The sequence below is a fragment of the Stegostoma tigrinum genome, chromosome 3 (genome assembly GCF_030684315.1).
Source record: "Stegostoma tigrinum isolate sSteTig4 chromosome 3, sSteTig4.hap1, whole genome shotgun sequence".
In the NCBI taxonomy this organism is placed as follows: domain Eukaryota; kingdom Metazoa; phylum Chordata; class Chondrichthyes; order Orectolobiformes; family Stegostomatidae; genus Stegostoma; species Stegostoma tigrinum.
The window spans coordinates 57012899-57030857 of record NC_081356.1 but is presented as its reverse complement, the minus strand read 5'-3'; the positions used below and the strand labels follow the sequence as shown (position 1 = coordinate 57030857).

Here is a 17959-nt window from a genome sequence, read left to right as displayed (position 1 = left end):
TGGCCTGTTGAATACTCCTCCTGCAGGATATGGGAAACAGGGAGACTTCCAGTGCCCATGCTGACTATGTATGCGGAACGTGTGTTCAGGTGCAGCTTCTGATTTGCTGGATGGTGCACTTCGGGCTTCAGATAAGCTCACTAAGGAGCATCGATGCAACTGAGACTGTCGTGAATAGCACGTTTAGCGAGCTGGTCATGCCATCATTAAGGTGTACACAAACAAAGAAGAGTTGCATGATCACCAGGAATACGAGTAAGCATGGGTAAGGCAGTGCTGAGTTCCCTGTAGCCATTCCCCTCTCAAACAGGTATACCATTTTGAATACAGCTGTTGGTGGTGGCCTCTCGGCAAAAAAAGCAACCAGCTCTGCAGCACTACAATTAGCGCTGTTGCACAGGGAAGGTCAACCTGCAGATAAGCAGCAGCGATAGGGTACTCAGTGTTTAGGGGCACATATAAGTGTTACTACGGTCACAAATGAGACTCCAAGATGGAGTGTTGACTGGCTGGTGCCTGGATCAAGGATGCCTCGGAGTGCTCATGGCATATTCTGAAGGGGGGGGGGGGGGGGGGTAGGGTGAGCAACTGAAGGTTGTGGTCCCTATTGATACCAAGGTCATAGGCAGAAAGACAGCTGTTATGAGGAAGGGTCACTGGGCCTGAAACATTAACTCTGATTTCTCTCCGCAGATACTGCCAGATCTGCTGTGCCTTGGAAGCAATTTCGGCTTATGTTTCTGACGTACAGCATCTGCAGTTCTTTCAGTTTTTATAGAGAGAGATGAGGTCCTGCAAAGTTCAGTGAGTGAGGGATGAAACTGAAATCAGAGCCTCTCGGGTTGTAATCTTGGGATTACTTCCTGTGCCATGTGCCAGTAGGCTAGGAATAGGTAGATGAAATGGTTAAATACATGGCTAGAGAGCTGACGTATGAGACAGGGCTTCAAATGTGGACCATTTTGATGTCTTACAGGGAAGGCAGGACCTGTACAAGAAAAGACTGCACCAAAAGTGGAGGGGGACCCAATATCCTGGCAGGGAGATTTACTGGTGCCACTTGTGAGGGTTTAAACTAGTGTGTTCAAACAAGGTTAGCAAGTAACATAACCAAGGAGGAGTAGCAACTATTGCCAGTAAAGCTAAGGGGAAGAGCAGACAGGGAGAGTTTACAGGGCCGGCAGGCTGAGATATATTTGCAAGGAGTATGGTAGGTAAGGTAGATGAACTTAGACTTTGGATTAATACATGTAGGTAGTTCTTCTATAATCAGTGTTTCATCAATGCAAATTGTCTGTAACGTGATTGATGAATACTGGACACTGTTTGGATAACACAAACTTTCTGCTGTACAGGTATTGTAGGTATTGTACAATTTTCTACAGTGCAAGGTCACACAAGAACGCAACTATTGCGTTACAGAAGAACTGCCTTTATTACCATGTTGTTGTACCCAATCCGCAGACTTGATTGAGGAGGGCAAGACTGGCAGCCTAATATTCTGAAATTTAGATGTTTCAGGCGAGATAGAGAAGGATGTAAAAGAGGAGAGGGTGTTGCATTACTGATTAGGGAGAATATCACAGCTGCCCTGATGGAGGACACCTTGGAGGACTCATCCAGTGAGGCCATAAGGGTAGAGCTCAGAAATAAGAAGTGTGCAGTCACTTTGACAGATTGATCTGCAGGCTTCCCAAAAGCCAGGGGGTGATAGAGGAATAGATACGTCTACAGTGGCACAGTGGCTCAGTGGTTAGTACTGCAGCCTCACAGCACCAGGGACCCAGGTTCGATTCCAGCCTTATGTGACTGTCTGTGTGGAGTTTGCATGTTCTTCCCATGTCTGTGTGGGTTTCCTCCGGGTGCTCCGGTTTCCTTCCACAGTCCGAAGATGTGCAGGCTAGGTGGACTGGCCATGCTAAATTGCCCATAGTGTTCAGGGGTGTGTGGGTTATAGGGGGATGGGTCTGGGTGGGATGCTTCAAGGGGCGGTGTGGACTTGTTGGACTGAAGGGCCTGTTTCCACACTGTGGGTAATCTAATCTACAGGTTGTGAGAAAATATAAAAAAAATGTCAGGGTTCTTGCAGACAGTAATTTTAACTTCCCCTACAGTGATTGGGCCTCCCTTTGTGCCTGGGATTTGAATGGGGATATTTGTTAGGTGTGTCCAGGATGTTTTTTTGAAACAATACGTAAATAGTCCAACTAGGGAAGCAGCCGTACTTGACCTGGTATTGGCAAATGAGGCTGATTGAAGTTTCAGTGGGGGTGCATTTCGGGAACAGTGACCACAGTTCTCTAAATTTTAAGTTACTTATGGATAAGAGTAGTCTTCAAGTGTAATTACTAAATTGGGGGAAGGCTAACGACCACAATATTAGGCAAGAACTAGGGTATCTAGACTAGGGACAGCCGTTTGAGCGTAAACCTGCTTCTGATGTGTTCGCATCTTTTAAAGGCTATTTGATTGGAGTTCAGGACCAGTATGTTCCTGAGAAAATGAAGAAAAAGGATGGCAAGATTTGAGAACCTTGAATGATAAGAGAAATTGACAGCTTAGACAAAAAGAAAAATGAGGCATACATAAAGATTTAGGAAATTGAAGACAGATATAGCCCTTGAAGAATAAAAAAGATAGCAGGAAAGGACACAAAAAAGGAATCAGGAGGGTCTAAAAAGGGGCCTTGTAACATCTTTTGCAAACAGGATTCAGGAAAATCCCGAAGCATTGCGTGCGTGGTGTGCGTGGTGGGCATAAGAGCAAGAAGGTAGCTACAGAAAGGAAAGGTCCACTTAAGGATATAGCAAGGAACTTATGCATGGAGCTGGACGTAGTAGCTGAAATCCTTAACAAGTAGTTTACATCAGTATTCACAAAGGAGAGAGACATGGTGGATTGGGTGTCTCAGGAGGGATAAGTGGATATTCTTAAGCATGTCTATAGTGAAAAAAAAAGTGATGTAGGTGTCTTGAAAAGCATTAAGATAGACAAGTCATAAAAGGTCCCAATGGGAGGCAGCTGAGTAAATTTTTGGGGCCTTGTGCGAAGTCTTTGTATTCTCTTTAGACACAGGAGAGGTCCCAGATGACTGGAGAAGAGCTAATGTTGATCCTTTATTTAAAAGGAGAGCAGCAGGGGTAATCAGGACATTTCAGGCTGGTCAGCCTTATGTCAGCAGTAGGGAAATTACTGGAGAAGATTCTTAGAGACAGAACTTACTCATATTTGGAAACATATGGACTTACGAGTGATATGCAGCATGGCTTTGTGCAGGATAAGTCATATCTCACAAACTTGATTGAGTTTTTTGAGAAAGTAACAAGTGTTAGTGATGAGGGTAAGATATTGTCAAAAGCCTTGCTAAAGTCCATGTAGACAAAGTCCCTTGTGGCAGTCACATGAGATCTGCTGTGAGCTAGTGAGATGAATACAGAACTAGCTTAGTCACAAAAGACAGAGCGTAGATGAGGAAAAGTGTTTTTTCAAATTGGAGATCTGTGGCCAGTGGTGTTCCACAGGGATCTGTTCTGGGGCCCTTGTTGATTATGTTATATATAAAAATGATTTAGAGGGGAATGCTGGTGGCCTGATTAATAAGTTTGTGGATGACATAAAAATTGGGGAAGCTGTGGATAGTGAGGAGGATTACCAGATGGCAGATGGGGTTTAATCTGGGCAAATGCAAAGTGGTGCATTTTGAAAGACCTAATGCAGGAGTGAAATATACAGTAAATAGCAGAAATCTTAGCAGCATCAACATACAGGGGGATCTTGGTATACACGTCCACTGTGGCAATACAAGTGGATAAGGTTGTCAAGAAGCATACGGCATGCTTTCCTTCATTGTTCAGGGCAGTCATGATGCATGTGCACAGATCACAATTTTAAATACTAAGTGTAGTTCTGATTGCCACACTACCAGAAGGGTGTGGAGACTTTTGGAGGGGGTAAAGAAATGGTTTACTATGATGTTGCCTGGTTTGGAGGGTATCCATTATGAGGAGAGATTGTACAAACTTGGTTTGTTTTCACTTGAACATTGGAGGATGTGGGCTACCTGATAGAAGCTTACAAAATTATGAGAGACATGTTTAGAATAGATAGTCAGAGTCTTTTTCTCCAGGGTAAGAAAGTCAAATACTAGGGGACACAGGTTTAAGGTGAAAAGGGGGTAAGTTTAAAGGAGTTGAGAGAGACAGGTTTTTTTTAAAAACAGAGAGTGGCAAGTGCATGACATCTGCTGCCAGAGTGGAAGCGGGTACTATAGCGAAATTTAACAGGCCTCTTGACAGTTACATGAATAGGTAGGGAATAGAGGGATATAAAAAATGTATATGGTTTCTACTTTAGAAAGGCATCATGGGTCAGTGCGATCTTAGTTGGCCGAAGGGCTTGTGCCTGTGCTGTGTTGTTCTTTGTTCATTTTTCAAAGTTCTACAGTGAGAACTGAACCTGGTCAAAACTTTATAAAATGAAATGAAAGGTGAGTGCACTACCAAGTGAGTCACAGTTAACGCAAGGACAGTTAATTGCATTGGTGACATCATACTGTTACATTACAAGCAACAATTATCCGTACCTTAGCATTAGTGACTGTTATCCTGTCTCCTTGAGGATCTGCTTAGATAGCGATGATGATAGTGAAATCTCTATTTTTGGAAAAATTTACTGAGGCTCCCAATGTCACAGACAATATTTATAAGGGCAACCAGATGATAGAGGAACAGAGACTCCATCTATCCTGATCAGGAAATAGCTGTTTAGCAATTTGGATGCATCGTAAATTTCTCAACACAAAGTACAGCACACTTTAGAAGCAATGCTGTGGGTGGGATGCAGATCTATACCATTTTTACACAGAGTACATAAAATTGTCCTCTCAATCCTAACATTGAAGAAGTGACAAACTGGAGTCAAGTGCTCGTTCACCAGAAGACAGGCCCAGATATTACCAGTTACATTTGTTTAGCCCAACATCCAGCAAAATGATCAGACAGTAGGAATTCAAACTATCCATCTGGAAACAATATGGAGAGACACTTAAAAAAAACAGCAGTTACTACTGCAATATATTCATACCACAATTTTTCTTCAGTTTGGCGTAAGGCCTATTATTGTGCAAACAAATGATTATCAATGCAGTCATTAAAACGTACTCCAATGAAACATGACAATCCAGACGAAGACCATGCAAAGGTTAAACCTTGTCCCTTTTTCCTAAGGCGATTTACAGTAATTTTCTCGTAGAGAGAATGAAAATAGAAGCGATGTCTAAAGTCCACATAGCCAAAAAAAAAGTCTCAAAAAGGACTGATTCTTCCACAACCTTTATTGTATGATTTGTTCTTTGCTGGACAAGTTTCCATAACCTTGCAAGTTATCGTAGAAGTTAGTTAATGCTTTCCTCCATTCTCCTTCTAGGTAGCTGTATATAACTTCAAACGATAAATGTAGTACAAACATCTGGATGTTATTTGGCATTGTACACAGATGTCATGTTGGCATAAGGGAATCTTCGAGATTTATACAGAGAAGCAGCCCATGAATTTAATTAAATAATACATCATCTAATGTAAGATTTAAAATGTAGTCTGTGCCCTTCTGAATCCATCACCTTATTATCTCCTTCATGATGGTGATTAAAACCACTCTCTTTTACTAACTATCCATCCACCTATTATCATCTTCTTTAGTTGATGTCCTGTGAAATGCCTCAGGACATTTTATGTTAAAAAGGTACCGAGTAAATGCAATTTTTTGTTGTAAACAGTTCCGTTAATGAGCACCCAGGTAAGGACAGGAAATCTAAGGATAGTTAAGTACATCCAGAAGTCTCACATAAAAGATCTCTTCTTTTCTCTTTGAACCTACGAAAAAACATTCAAAGCACAGTGAAAACGGAAACTAGATCGAGTAGGTGCAGTTCTTAAAAAGGCACCAAGAGACTTTCTGATATGGGATTCTGTAGAACATTCCAAAGTTCTGAAAAGAGAGAGTCTACTCAAAATACTTTCTCAGAGAAATAGAATCCATATAATATTATCGCGTTTAGCATGCATAATATCATTAATTCAATTTTACCACAAACTGTGTCACACTTTTCAGAGTCGCTAATTGTCCATATTATTCACTCAAATATAGCCTGGGAACAAACCCTGTAGCAATACTACCTCCTGATGAAAATTTACAGAGAACCAAACAATCACTATTCTAGAATTCTGTAAGGCATTTGATAAAATGCCAGTTCTGAGGATATTGCGGTAAACAAAAGCTCATTGTGTAGGAGTAACACATTGGCATGGATAGAAGATTGTCTGGTTAACAAGAAATAGAGAGTTGACATAAATGCTTTTATTCAGGTTGGCAAGATGTATCAATTGTTTATAATTCATGCAAATGACTTGGATGAAGAGACAAAGGTATAGTTGCTGATGACACAAAGATAGGTGGAAAGTGAGTTGTGAGGGAGATGCAGGATATAAGAAGATCACTAAAAGATATAGATAGGTGGGACAAAAAGATATCGATAGGTTAAGTGAGCAAAGATGTGACAAATAGAGTACAATGTGGAAAAACCTTAAGTAAATTATCTACACGTGAGATTGCAGAGCTCAGAGATGCAAAGGGATGCATTTCCTAGCACATCAGTCAAAGGTTAGTATGCAATTACCGCAAATCAGAAAGCTAATAGAATGCTATCTTTTTGTTGTGGAGGAAATTGACTACAAAATTAGGGATTTTATCCTTCACTTATACTGGTGGGACCACATCTGCAGCATTGGTAACAGTATAGCCATCTTAATTAGGAGCCATCTTAATACAGATGGGTTGAAAGCAGTTTGCCAGCTAGACTTTCACACATTGGGGTCTAGAAGACTAAGAAGTGACTTGATTAAAACAATATCATCAGGATCAAGAACTAGAGGTTACTGTTTAAACCGGAGATCAAACATGTTTTTTTCTATCAGATGGTTATCAGTCAAACCCATACAGCATGGAAACATAGCCTTTGGTCAAACTTGTCTGCATCTATCAAACATCCCAATCTGACATAGTCCCATTTGCCAGCATTTGGCCCATTCCCCTCTTTAATAGGAAACTATTCATATACCTATCCAGATGCCTTTTAAATGTTGTATTTGTACCTGCCTCCACCACTTTCTCAGGCAGCTCATTCCATATACACATCACCCACTGCACGAAGAAGTTACCCCATGGCCCTATTTAAATCTTTTCCTTCTCACCTTAAACTTATGCCTTCCAGCTTTGGATTCCCCCAGTCTAGGAAAAATACTTTGGCTATTCGCCCTATCCATGCCCCTCATGATTTTTAATAACTTCTATAAGGTCACCTCTCAGCCTCTGAAGATCTCTTCTAAAAAGGTGGTGGAAGCAGACTTTAAATATTGACTAAGGTGGATAGATTCTGTTAAGCATTGGGTGAAAGGTTATAAGAGGTATAAGCAGGAATATGGATTCAAGGTTACAATCAGGCCACCCATGATCTTATTGAATGGTAATGCAGGCTTGATGGACTGAAACTCCTGCTCCTTGTTCATGCGCAAATCAGAAAAATGTTAAATTTAACTAAAGGAAGCTATTAGAGATAATAGGAACTGCAGATGCTGGAGAATTCAAGATAACAAAGTGTGAAGCCGGGTGATCACAGCAGGACAAGCAGCAATCTCAGGAGCACAAAAACTGACATTTCAGGCCTAGACCCTTCATCAGAGAGGAGGATGGGGAGAGGGTTCTGGAATAAATTGGGAGAGAGGGGGAGGCGGACCAAAGATGGATAGAGGAGAAGATAGGTGGAAAGGAGAGTATAGGTGGGGAGGGGATAGGTCAGTCCGGGGAGGATGGACAGGTCAAGGAGGCGGGATGAGGTTAGTAGATGGGAAATGGAGGTGCGGCTTGAGGTGGGAGGAGGGGATAGGTGGGAGGAAGAACAGGTTAGGGAGGCGGGGATGAGCTGGGCTGGTTTTGGGATGCAGTGGGGGGAGGGGAGATTTTGAAGCTTGTGAAGTCCACATTGATACCATTGGGCTGCAGGATTCCCAAGCGGAATACGAGTTGCTGTTCCTGCAACCTTAGGGTGGCATAATTCCCCCTTCCCCCACTGCATCCCAAAACCAGCCCAGCTCGTCCCCGCCTCCCTAGCCGGTTCTTCCTCTCACCTATCCCCTCCTCCAACCTCAAGCTGCACCTCCATCTCCCATCTACTAACCTCATCGACCTGCCCGTCCTCCCGGGACTGACCCATCCCCTCCCCACCTATACTCTCCTCTCCACCTCTCTTCTCCTCTATCCATCTTTGGTCCACCTCCCCCTCTCTCCCTATTTATTTCTGAACCCTCTCCGATGAAGGGTCTATGCCCGAAACGTCCGCTTTTGTGCTCCCTAGATGCTTCTTGGCCTGCTGTGTTCATCCAGCTTCACACTTTGTTATCTTATAAAAGGAAGCTATTACATATTTTCAGTAACTTTGCTCTGTCACGCCATCTTCCATGTGATTTGCGCTGGCTGCTCCCATCCTCACCTGTTATATTGTGCTCACTCTGTGACCCTCACCTGTTATAATTTCCCAGACACTTCATTTCCACCTCTAGTTTCACCTAACAGGTCCCCATTGAAATTCCGATAGCCAGCTACCTACACAGTAAATGTTCCTATATCTACACTCTCATTGCCTATTAGAATTGCTCACTAGCCAGTAATAAGAAAATTAGCATAAATTTTAAAATTTTCTTGTCTGTTTCTGTCTCCATGTTCACCTACAATTTATGGTCACCGTCTCAAAGTTGATCTGATAATGACACTGGTAGAGGTGGTTTTAGCCATGTCCTGGAGAGATGGGAATCGGTCCAGACACGTTTGACATTAAAGTAATATTCTACAGGCTCGGTATTGCAACATAATCTCCTGTAATTAAGGTCTTAAAAATTACCCACACCTGATATCATACCACTGTTGATGAAGTTCCTAAACACTACGCCACCATGCTGTCTGTCTACTTCTGTCTTTACATGACTTCAAGAAATTCATTTTCAGATTTTATGATTGCAAAGGTAAGCAATGAGAAATAGTGTCCATTTTCATTATTCACAGGTTTATGCATTTTTACTAAGTTAGCCTATGATGTATGCTATTCAGAACAAAATAAATTAGAAACTAATACACCATCAAAAGGTATCATTGATATCTCCTAAAATGATAACAGGGTCATTGAACCTAACTCTTCAAAATGCAACTTTCAATTACAATTAAGATTTTACATCAAATACATGATAATAAACCACTTATCAAAAAAATGATGGAATGGTAGTTATGGTACTAGAATTGAAATCTAAAGGTAATGAACCCCAAATTCCAATTATTTTATCAAATATGATAGTTTGTGGGCTGGTACCATGAAAGGTCTACTATTCATGGAGGAGAAAATGCTACCCAACTTAAGTTTGATCTACACGCAACTCCAGACAATGGATATCAGTGCTTTCTGAAATACAATAGCAGCCACACAAACTAAGATTCCATGAAGATTCAAAATCAGAAACAAATGTCAAGTGCTGCTGATCCACACAGACAACTGGAATAACGTACAAGGCCATTACCTTTATTTCAAAAAAATGTTCTTAAACTTTTAAAATAACTCTCAAACACATTTCAACCTAAGTCTTGTACGTTGTGCTGGAGGGTAAGTTATTTATGATGAGAAAAGAGCAAAAGTACAAATCAAATTAAAATGAAACCCAAAGATAGAACCAGGAGGAAGAGAGGGGAGAGAAGTGGTATACAAAAAAAGAGAGGAGAAAGTTACAGGGAAAAAAAAGTTTAAATTTTTTTTTAAATCCAAGAAAACTTCTGTTGGCTGTCTGTTTGAGTGCATGACTATGAATTAAAAATCAAAATTCTCCATAGATTATCTACAAAAGTACACAATCCTGTTACTAAATTCCTAGGGTAGAATGTTTTTTTTTAAATTTATGATGTCTTAATTTCAATATGAAGAAGCAGTCTGATAAGTAATAATATTGGATGCGTTCATGGGCATCCAGTTTAAACTGGTTATGATGTTACTAGGTCTGCGCTTGTCATTGACAGTCCAATCTAAGGGCAAGGTGCAAACTTCATAATGTTTTTGCTTAATTCTGAATCAGGTACCTATCACGTGTCCAGCAAATGTGATAACCATTGCACAACAGAAACACTGCAAAAATGAAATACCACACATACTGCTGAATTCAGTTCCAGTGACATTGCCTTATCCAAAGGAAGCTGCTGAATTGCCCACAAGGTGGGCCAGTTGACATTTTGGCAATGCTGTGATTCAAATAGAGACGAGACGCTGAATCCAGTATCTTAGACCAGGTTCTGACCTTGTCTGCCGCAGTCCAACACGAGCACCTGCACGTCATTAGACCAGTAGGCCATGCTACTATGAGCAACCAGCTTGCTAGTTGAAAAAATCTGCCAGTTACCCAATTGAAAGTCTTACAACCTCTTAGTTCAAAGAGGAAATAAGGCTACTTGATTAGTTAAGAATTTTCATATGACATCTCTACTGACCTGGAGAAAGCCTCCTTTCATAATAAATCAAAGTTACACAAAATACATTCCTGTTAACATTAAGTATGGCCTAGTTCCCAACTGGCTGTACTGACGCCCAGGAAAACAAAGTGGAATAGTCTCTCTGCTACTATTAGCTAGCTATTTGTCCCAATCTGTATAACAGATTGTCTCAGGCTATGATTCTTTCCATCCATGAGCTGCTTACCATATGCTGTATGGCTCCATAAATCTGCTTTAGGAACTCCTGTAATTTAGGTAAGTGTAGGCAGACATCTTGCTGTGGTTGAAAAGTGGTGGTCTGGCCCCATTCAACAGCCTTATTCAACCAGTATTCAATGCCAGGACTGGAAGCTGAAATGGAAGTTCCTTTGGCCATACCACAAGCCATAAAATTCAAAATCAAGTTCTAATGGTCATTTAAAAGGCAAGGATTCTTCAGTGGACACAGTGGAATCTGCAAAAGAATGAAAGGAATTTTCAATATTTTTTCAATCCCGAACACTCTTTTGGAAATCAGAGTATAAATACAGTGAAATATTTGTGCCAAAGTGGCAGCAACTCAGTTCTAATAAGCAAATTACTTTAAAATTCATTGCCCAGCTGGGGCTCAAACTTTTACCATCTGAATTTGTCATCACCAGCATTTAATTATCGCAGCAATAAAATACCAATCTGCACAAAAATAACTACAAAAATCATGAAACATGCCTATGGCACGAACATTTTAACAAACATTAACATTTTTGCTCAACCATTGCTGAAACAGTTTTTTATTGTGCTTATGAAATGCGTCTCTACCAATGTCAAACAACACCGGAAGAAGAAAATACAGTGAAGATTTTAAAGTGAAACACATCTAGATTTCTGGCACTTCACAAGCCCATACAAAGTGAAAAAGAAACAAAAATCAAGAGGCAAATGAGAACAGTAAACACACCTGTATTGCTTGAACAGTTCATACAGTTGTTTTAATCCCAGGTTTGTGTCCAGTTATCAAAGTACTTAGTTGAAACAAAAGGAAAATTGACCAGTCACAGATTGAACAGCCCTTTCAATGCACTGCTACATCTCAGAGATGAAAATGATCCAATTGGATCTGGCCGTAGTTACTCTGGCTAAAATGGGCTCAGCCTGTCCAGTCTCTGGTCCTTTTTAAACGTCTACCCACAGAGAACTCCAGCCTACATAGCCTTTTCATAACTTGGTAAGAGAACGATAGAGTTTCAAGGTGTTTCAAGCACTGCAATAAACTGCACAAGCTAAAACGACAGCTAAAATTTGCAGGAGTCAACAGGTTTCCAATGTCCAATGCAAATATAAAGTACCTTTTTTTGTATTCATGCATAGTGCGTGCATTGCTGACAAAGCAAGCATTTACTGCTTATCCCTTTAATACTCTCGATAAAGTAATAGTGAGGAACTGCTTGTTTGAACCAGTGCAGTTTTAGCAGCGGGGCAACATACACAGTGTTGTGAGGAAGGGAGTTCCAAGACTTTCAGCCAGCAAGTGAAGGAACAGTGGTAACTCAAAAACAGGACAGTATATAAGATGAAGGTGAATTTGCAAGTAGTGGTGTTTCCAAGAGTCTGTTGCCCTTTTCTTTCAATGGTGTAGGTTGGAAAGATATAGGATACAATGATACCTAAGAACACACCTGAGGCTTCCAACATAAGATCTATTAAAAGAAATAAAACTGTTGAGTTCATAATGCAAAAAATATTATTCATAGGTACTTCCAACCCAGTATCCCCAGTAACACAACTGAGGAAAGCATTTATATATTTGCTTATATTTCTCACACTGTTTCTTCTTCCCTGAATTTCATGGATTGGAAATAGAACTGTGGTGTTTCATGAGCAATAACTCCACATCCAAAGCACCAAGGGTTATTTACATTCATAGCCTGAGAGCGAGTTTTGAGAAGATTTGTAGCTCAGGTTGAGGTTCTGGATGTGAGTTTGCTCGCTGAGCTGGAAGGTTCGTTTTCAGACATTTTGTCACCATTCTAGGTAACATCATCAGTGAGCCTCCGACAAAGCGCTGGTGTTATGTCCCGCTTTCTATTTATTATTCTATAAAGCAGAACATAACACCAGCGCTTTGTCGGAGGCTCACTGATGATGTTACCTAGAATGGTGACGAAACGTCTGAAAACGAACCTTCCAGCTCAGCGAGCAAACTCACATCCATAGCCTGAGAGATTTAATTTGATTAGATTTAAATGAAACAGATGATGGGTCACTAAGTATATTTAAGGCTGAGAGTGACAGGTCTTTAATTTGTAAATGAATCAGGGGTTATAGGGAAAAAGCAGCCAAGTGAAGATGAGCATAAATCAGAACAGCCGTGAATAGCAGAACAGGTTTGACGGGCTGAATGGTTTATTTCTGTGCCCAAATCTTGTGATCTTATGGTTATCCACAAGGTTCCATACCACGTGTTGAGAAGGAAGCAAAGACAACGGCTTCAAAACTCCTGGTATGTCAATTATCTGAATAAATGCTATTAGGTTGCACTAAATGCGAAAACAGTTTGTTTCAATTATGTAGAATAGCTAAGATTACATATAAAGTTTTGTTTTTATAAAGTTTTACAACTGCCCATTCAGGTGTCAGCAAAGATGTAGGTGATAGATATCCGTTAGTTTACAAGGAATCCATGATTTTAAGGATCTTGTGGCATAGTGGATTTGAAGGCCCAAGTTCATGTTCCACCCATTAGAAAACATCTAAAATCGACAATTTTAGCATAGACAATAACAGATTAAAATTAACAACTTCAACCCACATAGCCTAACTAATAAAATATAGGATTTTAGGAGCAGAAGGATATTCAACCCTTTAGTCCTGCTTTATTATTCAATAAGATAATGATTAATAATTAATGTGTTGTGATCTCAAATGTACATTTCTTTCTGGTGTGAGTTTGCTTCTAACAGGAAGTTTCACCTGGTCCACTAATGCTTATGCTATCTCCAGTAACACAAGAAACTGAGTATGGATCGGACGGTATCGAAAAATCCAACAGACCTTCATAACAATTAATTATTATGTACAAACATTATATCACTCAGTCACAGAGGTAAAATGGAGAATGAAACTTTTAAATCTTCAGGTCACGCAGTACAATATAGTGATGATATGTGTCTATTAAAGGCACAGTGACATACTCACCATGAGACACAACACAACACCATGTTGGGGATAGTTGCCGATGCTGGAGTCTGAAATAACAAGGTGTAGAGCTGGATGAATACAGCAGGCCAGGCAGCATGAGAGCAGGTAAGCTGACGTTTTGGGTCTTGATTCACTCGTCCTCTCCCAAAAAGTGCTTTTCTCCCTTGACTATCTAAACCCTATCCAACTTGACCTGAGGAAGTGATTTTTCACAGACTAATTACTGTCTGAGATAAAAGAAGTTTTCATCTCCACCTTAACTTCTGAGCTTCTAGGGAAGAAAAAAGTACACAGCTCTCTGAATGATGTTTCACCATGGCCCTGTACAGCACCAGCAGAAAAAAAATGTGCTATTTTAAAATTTTCCTTGCCCTTTGAAGTAAAGGCCAAGATTCCATGTGTTCCTAATCACTAGTTACACCTGTATACCAGGAGATAGCAAAAACTGCAAATGCTAAAGTCAGAGTCGATACAGTATGGAACTGGAGGAACACACCAGTTCAGGCAACAGAGGAGCAGGAAAGTCCACATTTCAGGTTTACACCCTTCCGGATGAAGGGTATAAAACGCAAAATGGTGACTTTCCTGCTCCTCTGATGCTGCCTGGTCTGCTGTATTGCTCCAGTTCCAGACTGTATTGCACCTGTATACTGTATCTTCTTGTGATTCAAAAACCAAAATACCTAGACCTGTGTGTACCACAGAGATCTGCAATTACTCTCCATTAGAAATGCATACTGTCGACCATCTGCCAATTTTTTGTCCACTCACAGCATCTGTCTATATCCCTTTGCAGATTCCCAACCTTCCTTCCTAATTTTTTCCCATTAGTATAGAGTCATACAGCCGTACAACATGGAAACAGACCCTTCAGTCCAACTCATCCATGCCGACCAGATATCCTAAACTAATTTAGCCCCATTTTTAGCATTTGGCCCGTATTCCTCTAAATCCTTCTGATTTATATGCCCATCCAGATGCCTTTTAAATGCTATAACTGTACCAGCCTCCACCACTTCCTTTGGCAACTCATTCCATACACACATTATACTTTGTGTGAAAAAGTTGCCCCCTAGGTTCTTTTAAATCTTTCCTCCTCTCACCCTAAACCTATGCCCTCCAGTTTTGTACTCCCCAATACAGGGGGAAGGCCTTGGCTATTCAACCTATCCATGCCCCTCACGATTTTTTAAATTTCTGTAAGGTCACCCCTCAGCCTCTGGCATTCCAGAGAAAATAGCCCCAGCCCCTCGTTATAGCTCAAACCCTCCATTCCTGGCAACACTCCTGAAATCTTTTCTGAACCCTTTCAAGTTTAACAACATCCTTCCTGTAGCAGCGAGATGGAAAATTGAATGCAGTATTCCAAAAGTGGCCAAGCCAACATATTGAACTATCATATATTTGCTCACTTTATCCAAAATATTTGTATATAGTTTTTAGATAGATAAGACCCCAGCATTAATCCCTGTGGCACTCCACTAGTCACTGCCTGTCAGCCTGAAAAAGGCCCTTTTATTCCTATTCTCTACTTCCTTTTAGATATACAATCCCTTATCCATGTTAACAGGTTACTCTCTATACCATAAACTTTAATTTTATGCAGTAACTGTTGATGTGGCACTTTATCAAAAACCTTTTGGAAATTCAAAGACATCAAATCTATATATGCCCACTATTTTGCTTATTACATCCTCAAAGACCACCCATAAGTTAGTTAAACACAATTTCCCTTTCAGAAGGCCAATGCTGACTCAGTCGTCTTCCATCATGATTTTTTTTCAGTAAACTACTGTTCCATACCAGACACTTCTGCAGACAGCCCATGAACTAAGAATTTGTACAAGCTTCATGTGGCCCTTTTTAAAGTCTTAAACAAGGCCAACATTTATTTAACTATATAAGCACTTACTTAAAAGTTACTTAAGTAAAAGTGGTAGTTGTTAATTAAAATACACATACAAAAATTTAAAATATGTAAGGATAAAAATTACAGAGATGAAAATGCGAAGGGGCTCAATCTTTCAATTCTAGCTTGCTTGAAGATTTGTTTTCTGAAGCGAAGAGTTTGAAACGTGAATAGATAGTCAGCATCTGTAATAATTCCTTTAGTTGAATAGTTGGAGTTTGCTTCCACAGGTGGGGTCAGTAAACAGAACAGGTCCTGATAGTGATAGAAAGCTCACTCACTTTCAGGTTAAGGTACTAAATGGCTTACCTGTTTGCTTTGTGGAATAATGATTCATCAAAATTAAATTAACGCTGGAATTGTTTGTGACGTCTCTCTTTCAGTCTCCTGTCTAACACGACAGAAGCTTCGAGCTTTTCAGTGAACCTCAAAACTGTCAAGTCCTAGAAACTGTGAATGAGTTAAATACTTTTTGTGACTGTTTCCTAATATAACACAGTCTGATTGTCTGAGTGGACATTAGTGGCCAGATGTCTCATTAGGCCGCAGTTGAATCCCCAAGAATTCATGTGGCTTTTGGGAGTCATGCTTAAAAGCTCCTTTGAGTTCATTTTTAAAAAGGTTACAGTTTGTTGCAAAGTCTACAAGAAAAGGGCCCTCTTGTGACACAGTAATAGTGTTGCCACCCTGGACCAGGAGGCCCAGGTTCAAGTCTCACCTGCTCCAGAGGTGTGTAATAACACCTCTAAACAAGTTGATGAGAAAAATAGGTTAATTTTAAAAAGCTGCACATTTACGATACTGCTATAACTTCTATATTAATAGATTCTAAAACTTTCCCTTCATTGCAACCAGTCCATAGCAGATGTTCCCCAAGTTATTATGTTTCCAGATGGACACCTAAAGCTATCAAAATCCTAGGCAAGGAGGGATGAATATGGGGAATTAATGGCCTAGATTATTATCATAATTAGATTATTAATACAGAGACCTCATCAATGTTCTGAGCACCAGGGTTCGAGTCCTGCCATGGCAAACGGTGGAATTTGAATACAATAAAAGTCGATGCGCTGAGTTCTCCGATTATTGAGGATAATGGTATTTGTGGAGTCTCCTGCTCCAGTGAGTTCTTTAAATATCCAGCACCATTCATGACTGGATGTGGTTGGAGTGCACAACTTATATCTGAACTGTTCTTTATGGAATCGCTTTGCTCTGCCATTTGTCATATATGCTATTTGGGATGCAAGTAGTCCTATGTTGCATCTTCTCAAGATTAGCACCCCATTTTTAAGTATACCTGGTGCTACTTCTGGCATACCTGTTGCACTATTCACTGAACCAGAGCTGATCCCTTGGCTTGATGGTAATGGTCGAGCGGGGGTTATGCCAGGCCATGAGAATACAGTTAGTACTGAAGAGCATTCTACTGTTATTGATGGTGCACAATGCCACGTGGGTGCCAAAATGTTGCTACATTTGTTTGAAATTTATTCAATTTGGCATGGTAACAATGCCCCAAGACATAATGGAGGCTATCGGCAAAGTGAGAATGGGACTTTGCCTCCACAAGGACTGTGCGGTAGTCATTCCTACCAATGACATCATGGACAGATTCATCTATGGCAGGCAGATTGATGAGGATGAAGTTAAATATGTTTTTCCCTCTTGATGGTTCGTTCACTACCTCCTGCAGACCAGACAGGTCTTTAGGACTCAACAACTTAGTCAATAGTCATGCTGCTGAGTCACATTTGGTATAAACACTCAGGCCCTCATCCAGACAATGTTCTGCATCAGTCACCCTCATACTTCATCAAGTGGTGTTAAACATAGAAGAACACTGATTCATCAGCCCAGGGAGGGTGGAGGGAACACTGTAAGCAGGTTTTCTTGCCCATCTCTGACTTGATGCTCAGAAACCTCATAGGCACTGGATGTAAATTTTGAGGATCCCCAAGGCTTGGATTCCCTCCAGACTGTACACAAGGGTGATATCACCTCCATTTGTAGGACACAACATACATTTTCTCCCCTTTGGTCCAGGAACTCCCCACCTATGTCCGTGACACCACCCACGCCCTCCACCTCCTCCAGGACTTCCAATTCCCTGGCCCCCAACACCTCATATTCACCATGGACGTCCAGTCCCTGTACACCTGCATTCCGCATGGAGATGGCCTCAAGGCCCTCCGCTTCTTCCTGTCCCGCAGGCCCGACCAGGCCCCCTCCACCGACACTCTCATCCGCCTAGCGGAACTCGTCCTCACACTCAACAACTTCTCTTTTGACTCCTCC

General features: G+C 40.8%; 1 protein-coding gene across 4 annotated transcripts in view; it reads right to left on the bottom strand.

The window, feature by feature from the left end:
* The window catches only part of fancc (FA complementation group C), a 175910-nt gene that overhangs the window by 134609 nt on the left and 23342 nt on the right, over window positions 1-17959 (bottom strand). For 3 of the 4 annotated variants that reach the window (XM_048528327.2, XM_048528328.2, XM_048528329.2), the window contains exon 2: window positions 10781-11029. In XM_048528327.2, coding sequence (XP_048384284.1) covers window positions 10781-10963 — 183 coding nt within the window. In that variant the 5' untranslated portion in view covers window positions 10964-11029. Of the gene's footprint in view, window positions 1-10780; window positions 11030-17959 lie in introns of those variants that run through there. The other variant, XM_048528330.2, reaches the window with a different exon arrangement.